The following is a 26861-nucleotide window of genomic DNA, read 5'->3' as shown; positions in this document are numbered from 1 at the left end:
TTTTATGTAAAACTCTTACTTTCCCCGCGTTGGTGTTCCTCCATTTTGAAATGTACACTAAAGTGAATTTTCTTTTTGAAATATAATATTTCTAAGTGGTTTGCCGTTGAAAAGGTCACGATGACAGATTCAACTTGGAATTAACTTTTGGAGATGCCACTACTGTAGTTGGTTTTTCTTTATGAATATTTTAGACATCATTATTTTGTTCTCCTTTAAGTCTCTTGTCTTAAATAAATAAACAAAAGCCGAGATTTCAATTGAAGTTAAACACATTTTTGAGGTACGCTGTAATTCGATTTAAATCCCATCTTACTGTGAAGAAATTTCACTTGAAAAACCTTTTTAAGCGGCCTAAATTTGCAATAGACGAAATAAGAATTTAACCACATTGCCGTTTTCAACGCCCCGTCTGAGCTAATTCTAGACTGATACCGTCCTAATGTCCTTCAGACAACCTTAAATATACAATTAATTCATCTTATACATTTATTCTCCCTGACTTTTACTAACGTCGATTAAATTGCATACTTTGTTTTAACTTATGCGCCGCAGCGGATCGTAAATTTTGAAAAAAACCTGTGTCCGATGGTAATTTTATGCAATAAGCGAATGAATGGGTTGAAGTTATTTTTAGCCTCTATCTATGGTAATGAAATCGACGCTTTAGTGAACGATAAAACGTTGAAAACAAAGAACTATGCATTTATAGATGCAGTTTTGCACTAATTTTATCCACGCTAAATGCGACTAATGATTAGTTATATTTCACAGAAAATAACACTACCCGTTTACAAATAAACAGCAAATTTAACTGTAAAACTAAAACATTTCACAAATTTTCACGTGCAATTTATAAAATCAACGTGCCTAAACACACAGACAGACCGCAAACTAAACCAATCACAAATAAATGATCATGTAATTGATTACTCTATTTCCCAATTAGGGTACTTAGAGCGCTCGCATGCTCAAAGTCGATTAAGTATCACTCACTGTTTTATCTCTTAAAGGGTAAGCGAGCCAATTAGCGCTAATTAATTTGGGATATAAGCAGATAGTAATCCTTGAATCAGTGTGGATCTTACGGAGGGATTTCATCAAGTCTGTTTTGTGTGAAAACTTTGGATTTCGTGTTTGTATGTTTGTTATTAACAGTGATTGTTTCTATAGATTAAACATTAAGAATAAAACTATACTAATATTATAAAGCTAAAGACTTTGTTTGATTGTTTGAACGCGCTTATCTCAGGAGCTACAGGTCCGATTTGAAAAATGTTACAGTGTTAGATAGCCCGGTTATCGAGGAAGGCTATAGGCTATATATCATCACGCTACGACCAATAGGAGAGTACCAGTAAAAAATGTTACAAAGACGGGGAATAATTTCACCCATTCTCTCTAATATGACGCAAGCGAAGTTGCGCGGGTCAGCTAGCATATAAATAAAAGTAAATATTGAATAGTAATATTCGTAAGCCCATATTGTTAATATAGAACTGAATTGTTTACTTCGACGATTGTTTGTTTCTATCGAAATAATATTAAATTGCGCAACATTTATGTCAGGTATTTTCTAATATTAGCTACTCATTTCATACCGAGAAAAGCCCGAAAATTGCTAGGAATTTTATTACAGAAGAATTTCAACGGAAACTAGTAAACTATTTGAGGAATTGGTTGGTTTATTATACAGATCTGTTGAGTAATTATTACTTTTTCAGTGTCCCTCTGCTGGACACGACCTGTCTTAAAGTCAGTCACAGTCACTTTTTGTATCTATCCTTCTAGGAACGTGTTCAGATTTAAAAATAAAAATTATATTTAATAACTCTTGATTATTAAATTTATATTTACTACACTTATATACATTTATGAGGGTTATTTATTTATCTTTATATAATACTAGCTGACTCGCGCAACTTCTTTTGCGTTACATAAGCGAGAACGAGTCAATAGCCTATAGCCTTCCTCGATAAATTAGCTATCTAACACTGAAAGAACTTTTCAAATCGGATCAGTAGTTCCTTATATCAGCGCGTTTAAACAAGCAAACAAACGAACTCTTCAGCTTTATCATATTAGTATATACATATCTATTATCTCAAAAATAATATACTATGCAAATATAATATTAACAAAAAATAATGAAACAAAAAACTCTTCATCTCACCTAATATGCGAAGAGAAACGATTACAAGAGTCACGACATACTCCTTAAATTAAAACTTTCAGGGTTAAATTAAGAACTGTATAAGACTTTCCTAATTTAGCAACAACGATTACAACTTTGCTCATCCTACAAAATCACGACCAGAAACAAATTCGCATTCATTAACCGTTCTTCATGGTCTATTTAACCTTCTCAAGTTATCTTCAGACATATTAGAGTGGATTCACATTGGCTTTATTGGTATTACTTAATAAATATACTATTTGCTGTAGATTTTACCTTAAAAAGGGTCATTTTCAATGTACCATCTTTGACGTTAAGCAATCTAGACAAGGTTTAGATTTAGATGGGTGATCGTTAAAAAAACACTATGCTTGATGGTTTGGAAAGTAAGTTAATCATAAGTTTTGACTGTTATGACAAAAAACCCTACGTTTCTGAATATCTAAACTATATATTAACGATTAAAAACCTGAAATAAGATTTGTGAACGTCATGAGATTTGTTCCGTAAATCATAATTAGAGAAAGCTATATACACTAGATTTCAAACAAGACCTAGATTTAAATAATGTAGAAGGCAGTTAGTGCTCCTAGAATTAGAATGATTATCATCGTGTATATCTCTTATATCTTATACATCGTACAGTAGTGTATAAATAAATAAATATTATTGGACAACTCACACACGGTTATTTGATTCCAAACTAAGCAGAGCTTGTACTATGGTAACCAAATGCAGAAATAGTTTCTGCTCAAAAAGCATCACGCCACCCAATCTGTATCACCCCTTACAATAACTCAAAAATCGATACTTAACCTTTAGTCTTTGAAAAGTCAAGCAAATGTGTTTTGTATAAAAAACATTGGGCCCTCCACGCTCGGATAGTCGCACCTGAGTTACCTGCTTGTAAATAAACAATGAGGCAGGATTTTTGGGACACTTGTTTGGGCCCTGCCGTAAGCCAAAAGCTTGAAAGATTACAGTTTGGAAATTGTCAAATATCATAATTTAATATTTTGAATTTTGGTAGGGTAGAATGTGTTATTAAACCGTGCTTTGAGTGTTAATAATGCCATCATACAAATTTCAAACAATCGCTATATTACTAGTTTTAGACATGGGTTTCTTTGAACCAAGAAAATAGGCTTTAGTTAATAGAAATTATAGTCATTATGAAAAAAAATAATTATTGAGTAAGTAATAGTTTTAGTGTTTGATTTCAATACCTTATTCCATCATACTTGTCGTTAAAACCAATTTAAAATGTGGACCTATTTCAGATCCGACCTAAATCACTATCAGACTATGCAGTACCTTTACCGATTTTTCGAACTACCTAAAAACTGTAGGGTATTACAATTTTGTCATAATATTTTCTTTTAACAATAAATCAAGTAGCAATCAATTTTTAATATTGTATTGAACCTACCTTAAGTAAACTAAGGTGACCTTTCGAAACTATGTAATAAACAATAGTCCTACGATGAATTCAGTGATAATCCAAAGCTAGCCAATTGTGAATAATACCTAGTATTGGACATTTTCAAATAAGACGATATTGCAAATCTCATCTAAGAGTTTCTGCGAATCACTATAAAGATATTTTACAAGTAATTCGACGGAATAAATCAGGTATTATCGCGAAAATGAGACGGCCATTTTAATATACACTTTTTAAAAAATAACAACACCCTTTTGGTATTTTCTTGGTAATTTAGTTGTGAAGGTAGACGGTCTGCAAAAATCTGATTTTCAGACTAATTTCGTTAGACTAGACGCAGACCTCAGTACGGAGAATTTAGAGAAAATTCTGTTTTGAAAAAGAACAGAAAGAGTTAGTAAATAAAGGTAATATAAAAGTATTAATGTTGTTGAGTCAAACTAATGCTTACAAAATAATGTAGCCTCATCAAAATGATGTCAAAGGGTATTTGCTTAAGATTTAACTACTGTATTTCTTTATCGACTTACAAATGCCACATTTAATCCTATTAAATACTATAGAGAACTCTTGATTATAGTTACTGAAAAAAGTACTCAATTAAGTAGTTTTTTCTTGTTCTTCAGGTCTGTTCAGTATCTTGCTTATCATATTCGTATCATGTATCTCAGTTGACAACTACTGTACGTCAAATTGGTAGTCGTTTTGACGTAAAATGTTAATTACTCTATTCTAAAAGAGAAAACAATGTACAGCATAGTGACTTTCAAATAGTTGTCAACTGAAATACGTGTTAGCCTCCCAGTTACATAAAGGTTCCTGTTTTGTAAACATTTTTTCCCGAATTTTCCCGGAAAATTTCAAGCAGAAGCAAGGTAATAAAACATCAAATTGCTTACACATTGTACCACACCTTATCGGAATGACTGCGCTTTCTGACAACACTGATAGAGTTATATTATCAAAGGATTCGCGGCTCTAAGGGGATGAAGCGTGGGGGTGGTTCATGGAATTATTCGTTTTGATATTGGACTCTTTCAGTGTAACAAAGGGATGATGTTGATACTTTGCGGTTTGATTTAAGATGGAGGCTCTGATTACACAGGTGTTGGGGATGAAATTAGATGGTTTATTACAGCCCTTGTTTGATTCTGAATATTTTATTTGCTACTAGCTTTGTGACGCAATTTCACTCGCTTTTATGTTTATTATATTACGTTTTTACTTTTGCGAAACAATTTAAGAGCTTTTTGTGCAAGAACATTTTTCTGGGTCAAATTGTAGCGTGCATTACATTGTACAAACGTCTTTATTTTTCATTGAAAAATCCATTTGAAATCGGTTTAGTCGTTTGGAGTTGAACAGACAGACATACATACATTTAAACGGTTATTTAATTTTAGATTTAACATAAAGATATCGTGTAAATATGTTTTAGTACCTACTAGAGATCAGATAGCTATTTTGAAATAATAGACACACACTTCAATTTCATTCAAGTGTCTGTTTGTGTGTAAAATAGAAGAGGGGTTAAGTAAGTATTAAATGAGATTTGAGCGACTTTAGATCAAAAGCAAAATTTGAAGCTTTACCCTCTGCATTAAATAATTGAGTGTAAGTTTCGATACATAAATTATTATATGTATATATTTTGCGATGTATATTTTCCAAATAGAATTTTTAATGTTTTTGAACTATATTTTAAAAAACTTACATTACATAAAACAAAATAAATGCATAACTTTACTCCTGTTAATCTGAAAGTTGAGGCAGAGGTGATATGCATTCAGTCTCGCTATATACAATCTTAGTCATATGTAAAAATGGGCAAGTCTATTAGCCGTGTGTCAAATATACAAAATTTCTGGCTACTATTGAAAAAACATTCAATAGAACTATGCCCGATCTCTGAAATCGAACCCAAGACTACATGTTCTGCAGTCGGAAAACTGACTAATCAAAAATTGTACCCGCATTTCTCTGCCTACCCGCTCTTGTAGCTCTGTCGTGTTGTTTATTATCCGATACAATCTAATTGTTCTGAGGCTGTTCCCGGTTATTTCTCCTGAGAGTTCGCTGGAAGCTATTCAAAATACGTCTTATTGAACCAAGCTATTAACTCGTGTACTATTAAGTTCAATTGATTTGAATTTTTATTATTACGAAGCTTGCTGATGAAACGATTGCAGACCATCATACGTAAGGCTCAAACTAAGAACACAGTTTTTAAAGATAAATAAATTAAATTTAGGAAATGTCAAACATTCAAGAGATCTTAAGTCCACACTGCCTTATTGTGGGCTACAACAAGAGGTCAGGCACAGGTACAGTTTTATGTAAAGCAAAGATTTTGTGAAAAGTTCAATTTATCGATTTTATCGAAGACTTAAATTTATCGAACTCTGACTAATATCAGGCAAAATAATTCAAGAAACACTTTTTGCCCAACCTCAGAAGCAAACCTTTGAACAACAGTCGCATTCGCTGCTGATGCGGCACAGATCATACACTACAATTCAGGTAAGAACAGAAGTTTATTTCTATAAAAAGAAGTAATATAATTTTAATAAGAAAGAAAAGTCTATATACTTACAAAGTACAGTTAGGTCTATCTCAGCCTTCAAAGTGTTGCTAATCATGATATTCTTGGCCTCGCAGGTGTACCTCGCCTTATTGTCCGACGCGTCTGCCTTGAACGAGAGCACGTTCTCTGACATACGACCACTCGTTCTGTAACAAAGAATAACATTATTAATATGAGATAGAAGGAGAAACTAAATAAATAAATTTATTAAAGCCCCTAATGTCCCACAGTTGGGCAAAGGTCTCCTCCCATAATGAAGGAGAGAATAAAGTAAAGAAAGTACCACTACTGGCTTTCGGAAATTGATTAACTATCGAGAAGTTTTATATGAAAACTAGCGGACCCGACAGACGTTGTCCTGTCTACACGCCTTTAATTTGAAAATTTTAAACTTTTTTACTTTGTCCAGCGGACAAAATTGTGAATCTAAAACATTCTCAGATCCCCTCGAACACACATAAAAAATTTCATCAAAATCGGTCCAGTCGTTTAAGAGAAGTTCAGTGACATACACACCTACAGAATAATTATATATATAAAGATGTAATCAGCGCCTCTAACGGGCGCTATAGGAACTATTTTTGCAGTACATACTGTAGTAAGTTTATTTTTTGTTTAAATAAATAATAAAATAGATATTAAACATTTTTATTCAGTTAATAAGCTAGAATAATTATGTTATATTTATGTAAATGATGGTTTATGTAAAAACCATCATTCAAAAAATCAAAGAATTGTTTTTTCCTTGTTCCCACAAGAAAAGGCACTTAAACTATAAATAAACCATACATTTTCCTCATAACATACACTTATACTTATTAATAAAATACCTAGCAAACCTTCTACTTAATTCACACGATTTCAATATAAAATCCGAGGTACCCGTTAAACCTTTCAAGAGCGACATGATATAGATTTTTTTTATGAAATACACCATTACTTCGTGCCGTGTTAATATTGAAATTCACGCGTCGTTGCCTCTCTCACGCTGTCGGTGTGAAAGAGATGTTATATAGCTATCTCTTTCTTGCTAGAGATATGCTGATTTATTTATAGTGAGGTAAATATAGACTTTTATATGTTTGTTAAGTTTAATATAGAATGTCTCTATGGTGCCGACTTTTTATTATGAGGTCCTGGGTTCGATTTCCGGTTTGAGTATTATTAGTCATTTTTAAAATATTGTTTCTTAATCTGCAAGCGAAATATATTATAAAGTTAAAAAAATAAGGATTTTTGGTATTTTAGAATATTTTTCAATAGTATCCCGGACTTTGGTAACGCCCGGAAAATGGCTAACACGGGTCTAACATTGTTAATAGCAAAACGTTATTGTATTTCATATACCTCTGTCTACACCTTGGTATAAAAGGCGTGATATTGCGTATATAATAATATGTGTAGATCATGTAGGTACAATATTTTACCCGACTTCAAAAAAGGAGGAGGTTCTCATTTTTTTCTAATTTCAGTAAAACTGATGATTCTTATAACAGAAAATAGAATCCATACAATACAAAACTCGTTCACAATGATCTAAATACAAGTTCCAAACAAAATATGATATCAAACAATGGCTCAAACGATTATATTGCAAATTCGACTTTATCCCGAAGCCGTAGAGTACAAAGTTGATTACAAAGAACGCCGGCTTATTCCCCTTCTCCTTTAAGTTTCTTGCTCGTGAATTTTTAATCTCATTTTTAGTTCAAGAGATTTTGCTTTTAGGGATTTCCGAATTAAGATTTTGTAGTTACAGTGTTAAATTTAAGATTTTAACGTTTAAAATGCTTGACAAATTAATAATAAATTGTTAGGGGAAACTGCGGGGAATAAATAAAGTTACAGTATTCAGTTCATTTTCTTGGATGAAGAAAATGAACCTTATACTTTACCTACTAATTTGTTACGATGGTTGAAAAATTATTAGGTATACTAATTTGGCTTTTACAACAAATTTTGAAAAGTTGTATTTGAACCTTGTACTTATAAAAAGTCACTAAATTAAATGAGCTTTGAGTTGAAGTAAATAGTGTCCTGCGACAGTACATACGGTCATTTATGGATGAGTGTCGATAGATAAAGTAAAAGCAAATATACGAAAAACAGCTGTCAATATTACATCTGATAAACTATTCGAAGCTTATTCAAAAGTTGTAAAATCGGCCATAAGTCTTCTTAAATCCACAACTAAAATGTATCTATTAGATATCTTATCAGGCGGTCTTTTGACAGTGGTTTTCAAACATCTGTAAATTTATTTAGCAGATTGGTTATCTATAGGTATTGTATCTAAAAATGAATTGCTGTTCGTTATTCTCGTTAAAGCTCGTGGATGGCTGGACCGATTTGGCTAATTTTCGTCTTGAATTATTTGTGGAAGTCCAGACAAGGTGTAAAAGGTGAATAAATTTGAAAATGCGCGGCATTAAATAAAAACAAGAAAGCGTGAGCGGACCTGCGCGGGTCAGCTAGTCTGACATAAATATAAACCGTGAAACAAGCCCTAAATTAAATTATCTCGACAATGTCAATAAATGATGGAATAATGTTTAATCAAGCGGAAATCAAACTGCAATCACACAGAGAATATTGAATTGACTTCATTCGTTGAGAAGGTAATTAACAATTATTAAGTACTATGTCAGTGTTGCCGGTAATTATGTCAATACGTGTTTGATGATTCGTTGTTGATTTTTACGCGTAATTAAAGACATACATAATTATATTTACATATGTCGACAGATATATATGTTACTGTAAAAGCCCGAACGATGGTAAATCCTAAGATTTTCCGGTATAACCTAAGATTTACCAACTCGCAATGGTAAAAGTCCGAACAATTCTTTTAATTCGAACTTTTACCTATACTCACTTGATGATATCGAGATGTCGCCGGAGCCCCGCTTCGCGGGGCTCCTCCTTCTGGGTGGTTAAAAAAAAAAACCCACAAAGGCTAAGGTGGGAGCTTCGCTTCGCTCGCTCCTTCTTCGCTTCTAACCTAACCTACCCATGTCGCTTTGCCCAAAACTCCTTCTTTATAATTATGTCACAGTATATAATTATACCGTGAAATAGTTATAAACATAGTTATGAAGGAGGATTTTTTTATATATCGTAACATAGTTTTTAAACTCTGGCTTGTTCGGACTTTTACCGTTGAGAGTTGGTAAATCTTAGGTTTTACCGGAAAATCTTAGGATTTACCACAGGTCGGGCTTTTACAGTAACATATACATTGTTTTTCATTCAAGAGTTTTTTGTGAGATAGAGTTTTTTTGTTGGTTATTCATTATTTAGATAGAAAATCTTTAATCAAAATAGGTTATTTAGTGTTAAAAAAATTGTCCTTTATTTGCAATTTTTCATTAATATACTATTGATTTAATTGTAATGGGAACGAAAACGAAGGTTTTCTTATAGGCTGTCAAAATTGTGTACCCAAAACTTCAAGTACCTAGGCGCTAACCAAATAATGAAAAATACTTAAATGTATATTGTATCGGGACTTAAAAAAAATGCTTTCTTTATTTTCTATTATTTTTAAACCGCCCTGGGATACCTAAATTAATAGTATTATTAAAGCTGACCACAACACAAACCCCAAACTAAATTAAATACAGCATCATAAATATAATAAAGTCCATATTCCCTTAGCAAGAAGATGCAAGGTATTACTAAATCCTGGAATCGTCTTATTTAAAGCAGTGTAACAGAACGTTACTGGAGAGCTTTAAAATTTAAACAACTAAAGCATTCTGATACGAAATTATTCATCTCAAAGTGAGCGGAGTTTGAAACAGAGCACCCTGTTTCAGGTGTTTCAAAAATATTTATAGAAAATGTAAAAGTAAGGTGCGGTTAAGCGGTTTTTTAAAACTTTCCCTTTAGTTCGCCAAGTTTCTGAGATTTCTTGAGTATTTGTTTTTTTGGTTTTCTTGAGGCTAAGTGGTGATGAGTGGTTTTTGCTTTTTAAAGTGGGATCTGAATTTTAATAGATAAAATGCTTTTTGTGTTCGAGTTAGTAAGAGCGGCTTATCAAGGAACTATGATGGTTTTGATCTGAAAGATATTTTGTTGTTACTTAAATTGGAAATGTTCTTGTATTTTGAGACTGCTTGAGATAAATATTCAAGTAAAATGAATCAAAGGGATACTACTACTACTGCTAACGAAGTTACGTTTTTTACACGACCTTCTAACAAAATGACTGGCAAGTAGGGAAAATTTTAATAGGAAAAATTAAATTACAGGCATCGGATAAATTAAAGATAAAAATAAAATCTCTGCCTACCCCTATGGGAACAAGGCGTAATAGTACATAATATATGTATGTACATATGCATTTATGTATGTATGTATGTACTCTATACAACTGAAAATAATTATTCTCAAACACAAACAAAATTGTATTTAAAAAGCTTGCTTCCCATGAGACCTTCATAATTTCACTCTCGGTAACCGAAAACTACACTCCATTGGATACCAAAACGTTTTGCGGTCACAAAAGTATCCCACGGGATCGTATTATAGCAGTTCTATGGGAAATTCTATAGTGTTGAAGACTTATAGAATAGATCAATGGTTTTAGTTCAATGTGGTTTTATTGAAGGAGTATTTTTATGGTAATTTTAGAAATAGGTGTTTTGGTTGGTCGATGAAGTGTTTCAGTTTTTTTTAGTGAAATTTTTTTTCGATTTAAATTTTTGATTAGCTTGTATTTCGACAGATTAATGGATATTTTTCTTGATTTTTAATAAGAGGTAGGTAAAAAACATCACGCTATAGGATTTTTTTTATGTACTTTACTATGCTATTGAAAACTAACAGTTGTTAAATAGAAGGATCTAAGTTCAATTCCAGAGTCGGAAAAATATGAATAATTTATATAATATACTTGTTTATAAGTCAATCTCACTGGATATAGAAAACTGAAATTGGAAATAGTGTGTATTATTTACGCTACTTTTAGCCAAAATATTTATCAACACAAAAATCTTCAATAAATACACTCAAATCTATTTGAAACTCAATCTCTATTCAAGTACAACGTTACACAAACTTAATCCGGAGTTGAGTCAAGCTTACAGCGTATCAAAGGTGAGCGGTTACCATGGCAACGGGAGAATTATCATAGCATTGTGGTAACAACTACCAATCATGTGCATTCGTGTGCTAATTAGTTTTGATAGAGTATAGAATGTATGAGATATAATGATATTAATATTGCGTACTTCTTCTTCTTATCGTATGGTTAGTGGTCAACCTAGTGTCAAAGTTGTTCAAGCCGCCCGAAGGCCTTTGACATGGCTTAACGACTGTTATCGTAGTAGATAACAACCGGGACCGACTTTTAACGTGCCCTCCGAAGCACGGAGACGCCCAGTTCAAATACCACTATGCGGTCACCCATCTATGGAATGACCGCGCCAAGGGTTGCTTACCCACAGATCGTTTACCGACCGGTGAGCGCAACTGGCTATGGGCGCCTCACTATTGCGTACTTTCATTTGTATAGGCAGAAAAAAAAGTGGATTTCATTACGGTCTTTTAAAAAATAAAGACAGAATTAAATTCTTTTAGATTTTCCTATAGACAAGTCTTGAAATCGATTGATATGAGGTTTAAGATACCTTATTTGTCGCCCGGCGTTTCAAACGTTTCACCGGTAGTGGTCTCACAAACTATATAAATATGTAAATTATTTGTTAAAAAATATACTTGATCTTTTAGAGACAATTAAAGCTGTCGCTATGTTAAAATTCATTATAATTAATTCAGCTTTGGCCATGAAAGTCTGACAAACAGGATCGAATAGCAGTTAAAATATTATTGTTTTATATTAAAGAATATTATTAGTTTCTACAGAAATATTTCTCACGATATTCCAACCAATTTTCTATATTAATATTATATTTTACTGACAACATAAATCAAAACATATATTGATTAAATCATAAAATTTGCGATCTCCAAAATTGCTGGAATAATTTACAACAAACGGATCGTAAACTATAGGTGTGGATTGCATTCAGCTCCGATTTTATATGACCAAATCTGGCAACGATTCAATAAAGTTTCCCACTTGGACATGGCCCAAACTTAAGAGCTCGAGAATTTTGAATTGAAAACCAGAGATTTTCTTCAAAAAGAGATTAAATATATCTTAGATGGTCGACAATTAAGTTTGTGCATAAAAGTGATTTATTATGCGAAATTCTAGGATGGGTCAAGAACGTTGGCTTTATGCATTTAATTTAATTGCTTAAATAAACGTTTTATTTACTACTGCGTTCTGTTTGAAATAACCCCGATTTCTTGGATAAATAAAAACATTATTTCAACGATCTACTAACTTTTGTCTTAGTTAAATTCGGGTTGCATTAAGAAATCTGTGTGAGAATTCCTAAAAATTCAACTTAAAGGGATTTTTCTAATTGAAGTCACTTACCAGAAAAATCTGCTGTTTAATATAATTTTTTTTTTACTGGATTAACAATACTAGTTTATGGACTTTAAGCCCACCACGCTGGTCCAATGCGCCGCCGATATTGAAAGGGGAGGGGAGGCATTTGCCCAGCAGTGGGACACTCAAACAGGGTAAGGAAAAAAACCAATATCAGTGGCAAACCTCAAACTTAATTCCTAGGGTTTGTCAGACGATAAACAAAAACATATATCTAGACCTTTTCCTTTCTTTATTCATTCAACAGCCGAAGAAAGTACTTCAACCAATTCAGAACTTGAAAGATACAATCTTTCTCACGGTAGAGCCTCTGAACCGTGACGATGGGATGGCGCAGTGTTTTTACTAGTTCCCGCGATTAATTAGTATTGTGGAATTATTTGTCTAATTGGAAGCTAATTGGGTAAGAAAATGTTGGAATTATGAATCAATATTGAAAGAGGAGATAAGGTGTTAAGGTTTCTGCGTGGATTTAATTATTATTGGTATTTGAATATGGTAAATAATATGTTTGAATATCAATTAATACTTTATCATGTTTGTTTAAGATTATAATGCAATTTGATGTAGCCACATTGTACATCAGTAAAAACTGCAACTTAATATAGAACAAAATGTTGTTTTCCATTTATTTGTTTTTGTCCATTTCTGATAGTTATTTCTCTTATTTATAACAATATCTACAGGTATATATACTGTATATAGTATTCTCTGTTAAAAATCCATTAGCGGTCTTCAATTTAACACGGATATAAAAAGCATTTTTAGTTTTTTGGAGAGTCATAGCCCAATAACATAAGACAGGTTTAAAATACACAAACATAATCACGCCTTTTTCCAATAATCTCAATCATATGTATACCAAAAGACGCCACTTATTACGTTCCTCTCAAACTAGTCTTTCTTCATTTACATAACTAGCTGACCCGCGCAACTTCATTTGCGTCACCTAAGAGAATGGGTCAAAATTTTCCCAGTTTTTGTAACATTTTTCGTTGCTACTCCGCTCCTAATGACCGTAGCGTGATGTTATATAGCCTATAGCCTTCCTCGATAAATGGGCTATCTAACACGGAAATAATTTTTCAAATCGGACCAGTAGTTCCTGAGATTAGCGCGTTCAAACAAACAAACTCTTCAGCTTTATAATATTAGTATAGATAACGATGCAAATTAAATAAAAAATTAAAATAGCTACCCAAAAATAATTCCACACAACTATTTAACCAAAAAACGTATCTGTCTATTGAAATCTAAATAAAGAATTCTTAGAGGACTTGTTAAATATCCTATTTCCTGTATTCAAAACATTTCGGGTCCCTTACTCGGTCCCTTCGTATGTGACCATTTGGAGTAGGGATTCGAATCGTAGAGTATTTTTCGATTTGCTGCTGAAGTAATAGTGTTTGGTTATTTATATATTTTGGGTTTAGCGACATATTGCGTGTCAAGTTTAGTGGTGTGAAGATTTTTAGGCCATTTGCTGCGGATACTCATAAACAATTATTTTTTTCCGTTAGGTGTTTAACAAAGTTTTATAGGAATCATAATATAGTTATAAGTAGCGAATACTTCTCCACAAAAAACGTTAAAATTACAGTGGTAGATTAAAACCTAAATCGAACTCTTTGTTACATAAATTGCTTTCTAAACCGGGATTTGAATTATTTATATTATAATTATACCGTGGGCAAAGAGAAGTTATTTTTGTCTATTGGCAGCTATTTCAAAAAAATACAATTATAGATAATAATATAATCTAGTAATATAAACTTAGTCAAAACAAAATTATGTATAACACGACAAAACTCATAAATTTAATTAATATCTTGAATTACAAGTTCTGTGAATTTAGCACAATGAAGGAAACCATTGTTAGTGGTATATAAAGCAAGCGAGATATCTCCTAGTTATTATGACTGAGATAAATCATATTGAACGTGTGGACGACGCGAGAACTGCTGGGAACTGTACAAGGGAGAGACTATAGCGGGTTAGGAATGATATTTTAGTATTTGGGCTATTAAAGACAAAATTACTGCATTGGGAAAACCGTAAAACGAATGATCTTAGTACACAAAACATCAATTTTTTTATAGTATCATCAAATACAGAATAGGCTGTGTATTTATTCAATATATAGTCTATTGGTGCAGAGGAATGGAAAAAAATCTTTTGGAATATGATAATATTGTGATACAAATAGCATTTTTGGGAACTAATTACAATCTAAACAATTAAAAAAAAAAATCTCGATGGCATGCAACGGCCTCTAACTTGCTCGTTTCTGCTTTCTCGTTTGGGAAGAGACCCTTGCCCAGCAGTAGGACAGTAACGGGTTAAATAACCTCTGATTAACACTAATGATGACCGATTTTTCAAAGATCTTATACCAAAAATTATAATTAAACATACAAACAAGCCCTACATACAATATTACCCTGTTTCCAAACTGATGGGTTTTGAAGAACACATTAATTTGTACATTCTATCGTAAAATTGACAAGATGGGGTCCTGGAGTTCAATGACACCGTAAAAGTTATAACGAAGGGAGAACGATACTTAAGAGTGGAATGAAAGATGTTAATCATGAAAAATACTTGAGTTTTATCAGTTTCTATGAGACTGTATTGGGAGAAACTTTACCTTTTTTTTTTTTTTTTTTTAACATGGCTAATGTTTTATGCATACACCTGCACTCTGGGTTGAGTGCAGGGTTATGTGGGGCTCTCCCGCCAGAAGGGCGGGCATACCCACTAAACCGCCACGTGTATCCTCACGGCCGCTTGTGGCGGCGTGCGGCGGGATAACTGCCGAAGCATGTACCGCAAGCCACACGCCACGCGGATGCCCCAATTTAGGGGTCCCTCACAGAGGCTGCCTAAAGCACCTCATTACCTAAATGCCGATGGGCCGGACACAACAACCCATCGGCAACCCTCGAGAGGACCTATTTAACTGGGCGGCAGTGTCCCCGTAGCCGCCGCCCAAGGTCCTCACTAAGGTGGGATGCGCCGATCGTGCGCCAGACGCCGGCGACCTACCCGGCGGCGACGCATCTGGGCGGCAAGGGGATCATTCTCACGCGCCCTCTCGGCCTCCTCCTTCCGCGATATCACCTCCTGGCAGAAGGTTATCATCGCCCTCCACGCCGAGGCGCCGCACGCAATGGCCCTGACGACGGCCGGTAGCGACAAATCGGCGCCCACCACCTCAACAAGGCGCGCCCTCTGTGTGGTCCACGCCGCGCAGTCAGAAAGTGTGTGCGCCGCCGTATCTTCCTCGGCGCCGCAATGATGACACTCTGCCGTCGGCTCCCTCCGAGCCACCTTCCACAGGTAGCGGCCAAAGCAGCCGTGACCGCTAAGGACCTGTGTAAGGCAGTAGGTGATCACGCCGTGCTGTCTATTCGTCCACTCGCCAAGGACCGGCCGGATGGCGCTGATGGTTAAAACCCCGGCGGTTGGTTCCTCCAGCCGCTCGGCCCAGGTCCGGAGGACACCCCGGCGAGACTCTTGCCTCCACCGTGAGGGAGAAACTTTACCTACTTTTGTTCAAGTGTTTTTATTCAGGTTACAATATCTTTGGAAATATACAATTTAGGTTGTACTTTTTATATAGAAATTTAATCTGAAATATAATATATTATCACGAGCTTGCAGAAGTGACTCAGTTTATTTATTTTTTATAATTATTCGTAGCAGCAAAAAACCAGAGGAAAAGTAGCATCCTAAAAAACTATAAAACTATTTTTTTCCGAGTCTCCTCTCGAACTAAAGTTATATCAAACATAGATATGGTCCGCACAGGAATAAAACCTACGACCTCCGCGAACATGTAATATCGTCTACTACGGTAACTAATAATAATAAAATTTAACCCATTACTGTCCCACTGCTGGGCAAGGGTCTCCTCCCGTAATGAGGGAGGGGTTAGGCCTTGAGTCCACCACGCTGGCCAAGTGCGGGGTGGGGACTTTGCATGCCAATAAATGTATTAAACAAATTTTAGGCATGCAAGGTTTCCTCACGATGTTTTCCTTCACCGTTGGAGCATGTGACAATTATTTCTAATACACACATAACTTCGAAAAGTCATTGGTGTGTTGCCTTGGGTTCGAACCTGCGACCACTTGCGTGGGAGGTGTCAATTTATACCACTCGGCTATCACTGCTCACACTAATAATAATAATTTACAGTTATTATCAAACAAAATCCTACTATTTTTCTAAAAGCCCGCTTAAGCTTATAAATGGGACTGCATTTTACAAATTTCTCTTAAAATTTTTGGGGGCGTTATTTATAACTTAATCTTAAAGCTCGGTAAATGTTTTAAACGGAAACTGCTCTATATTTTCAGATCCACTGAACATTTCTCCTTTCTTTTCAGGAGACTCGAAGTGTTTTCTTTTACGAAGTGAGATAAGTTAACGTATTGCAAATGAGGTTTCAGTTCTTGAAAACTTTGAAAGAGATTTTCTTGAAGTCTTTTTTGAGATACTTGAATATATGAATTTCTAATATGTCGTATGTGGATGTACCTACGTTTGTATTAAGTTGTAGACAGTACTATAATAAAAATAAATAAATTTAACCCATTAATGTCCCACTGCTGGGCAAGGGTCTCCTCCCGTAATGAGGGAGGGGTTAGGCCTTGAGTCCACCACGCTGGCCAAGTGCGGGTTGGGGACTTTGCATGCCCTCAATAAATGTATTAAACAAATTTTAGGCATGCAAGATTTCCTCACGATGTTTTCCTTCACCGTTGGAGCATGTGATAATTATTTCTAATACACACATAACTTCGAAAAGTCATTGGTGTGTTGCCTCGGGTTCGAACCTGCGACCACTTGCGTGGGAGGTGCCAACTTATACCACTCGGCTATCACCGCTATCTATTATACTACTTATCTAAAATTTAATTGCTTAGTTTGTGATTAGTAGTGATAATTGCTAATTAAATTTCTTTATAAAAAAGTAGTTTGACGTCTATTGCTAATTAAATTTCTTTATAAAAAAGTAGTTTGACGTCTATTGCATTGCAGATACATTGATCGCAACGGCCTGATTTTGAGACTTATAAAAAATTACATGTTTTATTCCCAGAATAACAATTTATTTAAAGAAAATTCAACAAAATTATACTCTTACAGTAATTTGTTTTTTTCTTAATACTACGAAAAAGTTAATCCACAAGAATCTACTTTTCTATCACTTGTTAAATACTTGCAATAAAAACAAAAGAACACACATTTTCCCTCCAAACATAACATACTAACAGTAAAATTTCAAAAGAAAAATCCTATAAAAAAACCCCAATTCAAAGTCACGTCGACACTCCAAACGTCGGGGTGTCCATTAATCAATCCATCTTTAAGATGTTGGACGTTACGCCGTGACAAGGTTATGTCTTTCAGAACTGTGTGTTTTAACTTGAAAAGACGTACGAATATTTTTGTAGGAATATTTTTTTGTGTATAAATCTCGTAGAATTTAGTATTTCTTTTAGTTTGTAACTTATTCAAGCCCTTTTGGGATTGTTGAATGGTTAATAGACTTGTTGTTTAATCTTTTAAGATGTTTTTCTTACATTTTCTATTTAAAGGATTTTTAATAGAAGATATTGTAAAACTAGACTTTTGTTTTAGTTCTACGAATTGACATTCAGTAGACGTATTTCAATCTAGATATTTTTAAAGAATTTTAGTTCCAAAATAAAAAAATATTTTCTAATGTTGTGGCTGTTTAGTTAATAAAACAAAAAATGCATATCTACATAGGTCGTTTAAGTTTCAAGTTTTTCAAAATAATAACATACCTATAATTACCTCTTGCATATTTATCAATTGAAATTACGAGGTTATATGTTTGAAATATACGTTTAAGTTTAAATTTTGTTCTATAAATACAGTAACTAACCACTAAAAGCAAGAAACGGTTCTCCCACAAACTTAAGAAATATTCCTTCAATAGTATTAAAACCTTAGTGATTGAGAAAGCACGTAAAAACCTATGTCTGTTGACATCGAACAATCGTTTAAGTTTCAAGTACTTAGGACTTAGCTGTCTAAATAGTGCTTTCATTTGTTTTGGGGAATTTAGTTTTGATGTAAATTGTTATTTTAAGGTAAAGTAAATAGTTTAAGTTGTTGACTGAAAATGAGATGGTAGTGTGTGTCATTACTTAATAAGGTCAAAGATTCGATTCTCGCGTGTTTAAACTAGGCTTTGTTTACTTGTTGTATGTATCGGGCCTTTAAGAAACCTTTAAAAACACTACTTAACGAAAATTGTTGAATAAATAAATATGTATAATTATAATATTAAATTGTAAAATCATAAGCCTGAGGAGGCACAATTCGTAATGCACTCCAAAAACAAATAAATAATAGATGAGATGAACATTGACCATCTCTCAAGAAATTGTTTATAATAACCAATAGATACTTTTGACTATCTTTAAAAGAAAACCCATTGAGAATCGACTATTTAACGGTAGTTTATATATTCAATAGCGTTTAAATTCATATAAAAAACACTACCGCTAAATGTACCTCAGAAATCAGAGGTTAGTATCGTCACACAAACGCAAGTTTGTTCAAGCCGCCCGAAAGGCAAGACATGGCTTAACGACTGTTATCTTGATAGACAACAACCGGGACCGACTTTTTACGTGCCCTCCAAAGCACGGAGACGATCAGTTCAAATACCACGATGCGACCCATCTATAGAATGACCGCGCCAACGGTTGCTTAACCCGCAGATCGTTTACCGACCGGTGAGCACAATGAGCGTCTCAAACACACAGAAAACAAAACATCAATTCCATGATTAAACAGCAAACTAATTTGCAGTAAACCATTAAATTCAAAGCTTGCATTTCCTGATATGATCATGACAGCACAAAGAGATTCAAAGCTAGCCGATTACATCTAGGTACGTATTCTTCGCTAAGACAAGGAGTTTCCACTTTGGCGTATAGTTACAAAGGAACGGACGTCAACTATGGAGTTAGGGGAGGGCTGATTTAAAAGAGATTGGGTTGAAATGTGATTTTTTGAGATTTGCTTTGTAAAAATTTAAGAAATTGCCTTGGGTAATATTAGATTCAGAGTACACACTAAACAGATCGAGAGCTCGCCGACTACTGTAATTATAATCTTTTTTAAATGTACCTAATATAAGTCGTACATTGTACATACATTCATATAAACGTAAAATCACGTCTTTTTCCTATAGGGGTAGACAAAGACCAGAGAACACCACTTAGTACGATCTTTAGACTTCCTTAGCTTAATTTATATTCATACATCTTATCATGCATTGCACACGTTTGATTTTTTAAGATAAAGCTACATTTATACACAAATTTCCAAACCCTACAACTTTCTCAAGTACAACAAGAACAACAAGAAAATAAAACGCATTTCAATAAGTAATGATTTGTGGCGATAGGATTATTATAAACGATTTATGAATTCAGATAATTTTAATAATCGAAAAGCCTCTTTTTGACATAAGAGCGAAGCCAGGATTATTTATTTATAGACAAGCGTCGTAAAAGTTAGCGGTGCCTCTTCACAACGCAATATTATAGCCTAGGTCTAAAGAACGGCACAAATCTTTTCTCTACACAAAAAAGCTCGATATTTGGGTACCTCACGAGCTCACTGAAAGAAACCTAATGAACCATGCACATTTGTGATTCTTGAAGCCAAAGAGTATTTATTACAAGTTCATACATACTAATGCGAAAAGACTTTTTCCCCGACCTAATATATTGAAAAGCTATAAAATTATCTACCGTAGTCTCTTATAACTTGGTCCACGCACATACGTCATCTCGGAGTCTATTATCCCAGTACTTTCGGTACACGCTGCGATATCAACCCCCGGCAACTCTGCAACCTCCGCACAAAGGTCTCACGTGGTACACTCGTTAGTTACTTGTAGTACTCACATATTGGTTTATAGATTTAAAAATAATAATATCTTTGTAAAAAAATCTAATGTATAAAATTCTCGCGTCACAGTTTTCGTTGCCATTCTCCTCCGAAACGGCTTGACCGATACTCATGAAAATTTGTAAGCATATTGACTGGATCTGAAAATCGGCCAACATCTATTTTACATACACCTAAGTGACACATTTTTTTTTATATGGCAAAGCAACGTTTGCCGTTTCAGCTAGTACTATATTAAAAATTGACTGTTCTGTGGAACGGTCGATATTGTATCCGTTTTATTATGAGGGCTCGAATTCGATTCCTGACTCGGGAAATGACCTATCGTTCTTTTCTATTTAAATTGGAATGTTTCTCAAAAGTAGCCCGGAGTTTGTAGCCCTCTATTACATGGGATTAATTAATATTGGAAATGGAAAACCATCAGTTCATTTCACACACCTCCACCTTCTGGTATAACAAGCGTGATAATAATGTAAGAAAAAAAGTACAATTTAATTAGTTAAGAAAATAAGGCACACGGTATATAAACAACATGATTCAGCAACTTACTATTACAACTAAAATAAGATTAAACAAACAACTACAGAATTAATAACAAAAATTATCACAATTTCAATCAAAAGAATACATAATAAAAAGGCATAAATACATATCTCGAAATGCAAAACATGTTGGTGATAATTCCACTATCACGACAGCTAAGACGTTAGGGCTGACAGCTTGATAAATGACAGAGATTACCACGAGGTCGAGTGGTCCTTCCGAATTACATTATCTTGCGAAGTAATTTTTTGAAATATGATCAAAAGTAACATTTAAGTAGGAAATGGGGGAGTAAATAAACGGTTTTTGGTTAAAATGTTGTTATTTTTTTACTTGCTGAAGGATTTTTAGGAAAAAGATTGATTGATATGGATAGTCAATACTAGAAAAGGTTTAGAAAATTTTAATGTACCTATTACTTACATGTGTTGTAAATACTGTATAATGTAAAGCGGTAATAAATAAATAAATACTTTACACTTATGTAAAATTAAATTTTCACTAAATAGTTATTTCTGTAGAATACTCTCTTCGACATTATATTTTAATTATTCTGATATTCCCCACCACCCTACCCCACTGCTGGGCAAAGGTACCCTCCCGGACAGGAAAAAAGATTGAGTCTAGAGTGGACTACGCTGGCCAAGTGCGGGTTGGGGACTTTACATGCCCTCAAGAAATGTGTTAAAGAAATTTTTGGTATGCAAGGTTTCATAACGATGTTTTTCTTAACCATAAGAGCACTTATAGTAGGTCATATTGTGAAACAAAATAACCCACTTTTCTCAAACATATTTAAAAAACATCTAGGTTAGTGATGCACTCAGTAAGTTATATCGATATCGATAAGTTTTCAGTTAATAACACAGCTGCGACGTATTTACGATGTGCACATGCGGTTACGAGGTACGAACTCGTGTTAGTTTCATATATATTGCTTTATGTAGTGGAAGATAATACTTTGGTTTAAGTGAATTTTTAAATGATGAGTTTTAGATTGGATTTAAATATTAAAAATCGTGTTGATTTTTAATTAATAAACTAATAACGCATATTTTTTTATTAGTTTTAGCATCTTCGACAAAATAATACACAAGATTACAGTACACATATTTTTTTTATGGTTCCATACCCAAAGGGTAGAACGTGAGAACTAAGACTTATCTATTTGTCTGTTATCAGACTGTATCTCATGAAATTTAGACAGTTAATTTTAAATAATCAAACTGATTTCTACGTGAATGTTGAGTGCGATCTACGGATCTCATTTCATAATAAGAAGCTAGCATTATCCTTATTATACCAGAATAATTAATTGTCACTGTTTATAAATAAACATTGCAGTAAGTTAATTTGTTCACTTACCATATTATCTAAGCAACTATTGGAACTGAACACTATAATATTACCTTCATTTCTCTTTCTATTTTTTCGAAGTCCAAGAATTCTCCACAAATATCTACTTTCACTATTTCCAAACTAACAATATAATAGTACTTTCCCTTTCACAACACAATACATTCGAGTAATAAATTCGCGAATAAAACGTCGATACAAATCTTTCCCATCACTAATCAAACGTTATATCTTATTGTTGTTCATTCGTTATGTATTTCTTATAAAAATATTATATATTTACTCTTCTTTTTGTAAGAGGCTACTCTAGTTTTTGATAAGAAGAATTCTCAACGTTGTTGATCTTTATTTGCCTTTAAAGCAAATTATTTAATTAAATATCTAAAGTTTTCATTTAAGATAGTCGTAACTATGAATGAATCTATCACCATTTTAAAAAACGGCCAGCTTTGTCAATTGTCTTGGCAAGAAACCCACGGTCACTTTTTTATTAGCCAAATAATTTGCGATACTAAAAGTCACACACATCCATATTTATTATAACTAGTATCCAGTCCATTTTGACATGATAAAACGTATCTTTCAATTGACGGCCAATCTTTTTAATTCAACTCTGTTTCAAAATTAACGAACTACATTGTTGATTAATTCACAAATTCTTCTTAAACATTTTTGACAACTTTTATATTTAAATAGTATGATGATAAATAAATAATAATTAAACACATTCTCACTATATACAAGACTACTCTATCAATTATAACCAAACATATAACACCACTGTCACATTCCATTCCAAGATTTTTTCCCGCAACCATTGAAATGAAATACATTAACACATCCTTATTCCATATTCCTCGCACGAAACCTTCAGCAGTAGTTGTCACATTAGCGTCAATATATATAGTTCAAGCCTTTCCCTCTAAGCGGGAAATATGGTCTATATCTTGGCTTTAAAAGGGAATAAGTAGTAAGAGAAATGGGGGAGATTCTGCTGTTTTATTATGGAACCTTTTGTGTTTTATTGGTGCATTGATAAGTGTTGAGTTACTAGGGCATTTCTTTGTTTGACAGGAAGTTTGTCACTATTGTGGCAATATGTTTGAAAATATATTAAAATTAAATAACAAGTTTTTTTTCTTGCCTAGCCTACTTCTACTGCTGGAGGAAGGCGTCTTTATTTATTAAAATACTAGTTAGTCAAAATAACCTCTATCCAGGGTTATTTGTAAAACACAAAAACCTCGCAGGAAACTTTAATATTTGTGGGTTTTGTTGTACAAACCATATATATTTACCTGAGAGTATTTATTACTAACAGTTATTTGTCAAAAAATGGATTAGATTTCTACAAGAAATTCCAATAATATAATATCGAAGACTCGACCTCCATGACCTATAAGCTACTACAAAAGTATTTTCAACATCATATCTTTATCAAAACAATTTATTCTAATAATAATCCTAACATATTAAACTATGAAAATGTTGAATTACAGTCATCAAGCGAACCCATCAAGCTGTCATTTCACCCATTTTTCACAACATTCATAATTTAATTTGCCAAAAAAACTTGCTTACCAAAAATATTATTATTTGTCTAGACCGTCCCGTTTCGCGCTGTAAGCAAGAAACGTAAAAATCTGGCACCTTTTACTAAAGATATCGCTAAGAGTAAATAAGCTGAATACACCTTTTACTACGCCAGTGGAATACTGAAATGTACTGAAACGGTGAGAATTTCAGTATTGGTTGATATATTTTTATATGGCATTGTGTTTCAGAAATATTGGAGTGCATTGCAAGTAGTATTGGGGCCAATATACCCTATTTTTCACTTAGCTATAACGTTATTACAGCATTAATATACCTTCCTTTTCGCATTGTAATATTCTACCATACTAATTTATTCTGTATTTGATGCTTTCACGGCTTAACCGCTGAACGAATGCTAGGCTCAAGACTGCCGAAGATCTAAGGCCTAACATAGGCTAATTATAAAAAAAACACACTTGATTTTACCAAGGTTTCTTTGATGTTTAGGCACTAAATACTACACAAGCCAACATTTTAAAATAATTATTTTTAATTATATAGAAACACTAACGTTTTATAAACTAAGAACGAACTAACTTAAAACGACTAATCAGTTATTTAACCGCTAACACGATCATTCATTTGAGATCATTCTCAAAAGAATAAAGAATATCTCGCAATATCGAAAAGATAAAAACCCAGTCTCGTTTTTATGAAGAAGAAAAATCGATACTATCTGTTCAGCCTCTTGTCTTATAAATAAATTAACTTTAAAAATGTCAATGAATAAAGAAAATTTCTCCCATAAATTGTCTGCACTATATAAATCGACAGACTGAACTTTAAGTCAGGTAAAAAAGTGAAGGGAAAAAGTAAAATATTATAGAGATACGACCACTTTTTAACACTAGTGATGTGCCATCGATTATCGATAAGGTTATTTTCCGCTACGTTAGCTAACCGAAGAATTGAATAGTTATTATCGTATTGATTCGTTCGCCAACAGCTAAGCTTTGAATATATTAGATATTTTTAACATTTGTTGTGTTAGATTTGAAATTGAAATTGCATGTTCGTGATTTGTTTGCATTTTGCAACGTGCTGATGTTTGCTTTGAATATCGTTGGATGCTATTATTTTAGTTGAATGTGTGATGGGTTTTGATAGAAATGGATTGGGGAAAGTAGTTATAGATTGTTTGAAATTGAATTTTCGATCGACGTTTAAGTGAATGCGATTTCGATATTTATTGACACTTAAATCATATAGATTTGTGTTTATTTTATTCATAGAGTTCACTATTTTGAAAATAACTACACTTTCAATAAACAATTCACTATGATACATAAATAAGACAAAATTCATATCGAAGAAAACAGTGTTGATAAAATAAAAAATAAATCGGCTCCAAAAGTACTAGACCGATTTTAAAAAGTTTTACACCCTCTGATAGCTACAAATCAATAATAATTGATAGGCTATTTTAATTGCAAGCAAAAGATTTTAGTCTGCCTATGAAAAGCCGGGACGTACCGCTAGTGTTATATAATTAAAACAGAACAAACTCCTCAAACAATATCAAACAATTTTCAAAATAATAAATGTAATGTTTTAGATATTATCTACAAAGATAAACTGAACTTTTAAAAACTCGAGCCTAGGTCAGAGAATTATACAAAGAACTTTTTAATAAAACCTCCAGTGCTTCCCGTTTACTTAAGACAGTACCTCTTACTTCCAAGTAGGGTAAAGTTAGGCTTTATATCAATCAAAGTAACTTATCACTGTCCAATTTTGTTGGACATTTCCGTAACTGAAAATGGTTTTGTAAAAACGAATTTACTTTGTCATGACTGAAATTGTAGTTGTGTTAACATGATTTGATGCTTTTATTGTCATAATGTCTTAATTAATTAATGTTTTTCTTGTAATTTTGTAGTGTTTTTCATATAGAGGTAGGCAGACAACAAAGAACACCACTTGGTGCGATCCTTACAAACTTGCCTTGCTTCATTCGTAATAATTTTACTAAATATATTGTTTTATTTAAATACTTTGTTTCGGTGTTTGAAATACTTAAAACGGAAAAGATTAAAATCTTTTCCGTTTTAAGTATTTAATTGCTGCTTACTAAATGAATTCAGCTAATTCCAATATTCTGTTCGACTGCAATATTTTTTTATTCACATTATGCACTTCTATTTAACTATGCATATTTTATCGATATTCTTTATAGTTTCGAATTGTTTAGTGCTAAATTATGATAAAAGCTATGTTTTTAGGAACTCAATATCATCTTAGGTTAATTTACTATACCCTCAAGTATCTAAGCCAAAAAAATACCCGCCCAAAAGCGTAATATCCTATAACCGATTTATGTTCTACGGCATTCATAAAAATATACTGTAGACCATAAATAATTATTGATACAAATATACCGCAGATACGAACATAACAATAACTGTATAAAGTTCTATTATATACATATAATAATATATGTTTCATTGTTCAATAACATAGGAAATTTAATTCATCAGCCTTTCTTCCAACTATGTTGGCGTCGACTTCCAGTCTCACCGGTTACAGCTGAATACAAGCATTTTACATGGAACGATTGCCTATCGGACTTCCACAACCAATTTACTTGGGTAATACACGATACTCCTTGGTAAGACTGGATGTCAGACTTCTAAGCAGATTACTGATAACAACAGTCAAAAGTTTTAGAGAATCACAATTCAATGTGCCTTTCGAAACACGAAGGGACTCAGTTCGTAAATTATGGTCCCCC

At 33.3% G+C, this 26861-nt stretch overlaps 1 protein-coding gene across 2 annotated transcripts in view; it reads right to left on the bottom strand.

The window, feature by feature from the left end:
* The window catches only part of sns (nephrin adhesion molecule sticks and stones), a 279269-nt gene that overhangs the window by 52593 nt on the left and 199815 nt on the right, over positions 1–26861 (bottom strand). For both annotated transcript variants that reach the window (XM_076131563.1, XM_076131564.1), the window contains exon 9: positions 6211–6347. In XM_076131563.1, the coding sequence (XP_075987678.1) occupies positions 6211–6347 (137 nt within the window). The remainder of the gene's footprint in view (positions 1–6210; positions 6348–26861) is intronic.

Source organism: Anticarsia gemmatalis, chromosome 26 (genome assembly GCF_050436995.1).
Source record: "Anticarsia gemmatalis isolate Benzon Research Colony breed Stoneville strain chromosome 26, ilAntGemm2 primary, whole genome shotgun sequence".
NCBI classification, from domain to species: domain Eukaryota; kingdom Metazoa; phylum Arthropoda; class Insecta; order Lepidoptera; family Erebidae; genus Anticarsia; species Anticarsia gemmatalis.
This window is presented reverse-complemented; position numbering and strand designations above follow the sequence as displayed.